The sequence below is a fragment of the Stegastes partitus genome, unplaced genomic scaffold (genome assembly GCF_000690725.1).
Source record: "Stegastes partitus isolate 25-593 unplaced genomic scaffold, Stegastes_partitus-1.0.2 Scaffold996, whole genome shotgun sequence".
NCBI lineage: Eukaryota > Metazoa > Chordata > Actinopteri > Pomacentridae > Stegastes > Stegastes partitus.
In genome coordinates, this window is record NW_007578727.1 from 285,271 (window position 1) to 286,497 (window position 1,227).

A 1,227-nucleotide genomic window follows, 5' to 3' on the forward strand; every position below is an offset into this window, starting at 1 on the left:
GCACAGCTGTCTGTCAGCAGTAACTGGATGTGTTATATCATCCCACAGGTGAAGAGGACACTCACCTCAGGGTGGTCCTGGTTGGGAAAACTGGAGCTGGGAAGAGCGCAGCAGGAAACACCATCATAGGAGAAAAACGTTTTAAATCCACGTCATCGGCTTCTTCTCTGACAGCTGTATGTCGGAAGGAAACAGTAGAGTTTGGAGCTCAAAAGGTGGCTGTAGTCGACACTCCAGGTCTGTATGACACCAACAGATCTCAATATGAGGCGATAAAGGAGATCGCTAAGTGCATCTCCTACGCTGCTCCTGGTCCTCATGTGTTCCTGGTGGTGATCCAGCCGACAAGATTCACACAAGAAGAACAGCGAACAGTGAAACTCATTCAGAAGCTGTTTGGAGATAAGGCAGCAGAATACACCATGGTCCTGTTCACCCGCGGAGACGACCTGGAGGCTGATGGAGTCTCTGTAGAAGAGGTAATCAGTGGAAACAAAGCTCTGTGGGACTTCATCGGTCAGTGTGGGAGAAGATATCATGTTTTTAACAACAGAGCCAAGGATCCCTCTCAGGTCGAAGAGCTGCTGAAGAAGATCAACACACTGGTTCAGGGAAACGGAGGAAGATGCTACACCAACGCCATGTTAGAGGAAGCTGAGAAAGCCATCAGTGTGAAGCAAGAACAGATCCTGAAACTAAATCCAAGCATTCAGCTTGCATATGCAAGAATGCAGGCTGAGGAGGACAACTCCTTCATTAATGCTTTTTTAAGTCGAGTTCCACTTTATGGAGCTGCTGTGGGAGCTGTAATTGGAGTTCCACTGGGTCCAGCTGGAGTTGCTGTGGGAGCTGCAGCTGGAGCTGGAATTGGAGCTGGAATTAAAGCTCTGGTGGGAGTTATAAAGGAATTCGTGGCAGAGGAGGAATGTGTCATCCAGTGAAATCCAGTGTATTTTACCACCAGTCATTCTGTAAAAAATGTGTTTTTCATCCCTGAATGTTTCATGTGTCTATCTTCTGTACTGATGAGTGATGAGGCTCAGAAATGATGGAAAAAGTCCTTTAAAAGTGTGAAATTTGGAGCCACATCTATGTACTTCAAGGGCCTGTAACTCTGAAAATATTTGTAGTATGAAGGTAAAACTTTACTTCATTAAATATAATAAAGTTACAAAAGATAATTGTGAGGAGGTCAGGGGGGAACTGATTGATTATTGATTATTGATT

At 45.1% G+C, this 1,227-nt stretch overlaps 1 protein-coding gene across 1 annotated transcript in view; it reads left to right on the forward strand.

The window, feature by feature from the left end:
* Positions 1–941, forward strand: part of LOC103366945 (GTPase IMAP family member 8-like) — a gene marked incomplete at its 5' end in the record, with an annotated part of 7,187 nt that extends 6,246 nt beyond the window's left edge. The window contains one exon of the mRNA XM_008294818.1: positions 66–941. Coding sequence (XP_008293040.1) covers positions 66–941 — 876 coding nt within the window. The remainder of the gene's footprint in view (positions 1–65) is intronic.
* Between the last annotated feature and the right edge of the window lie 286 nt (positions 942–1,227).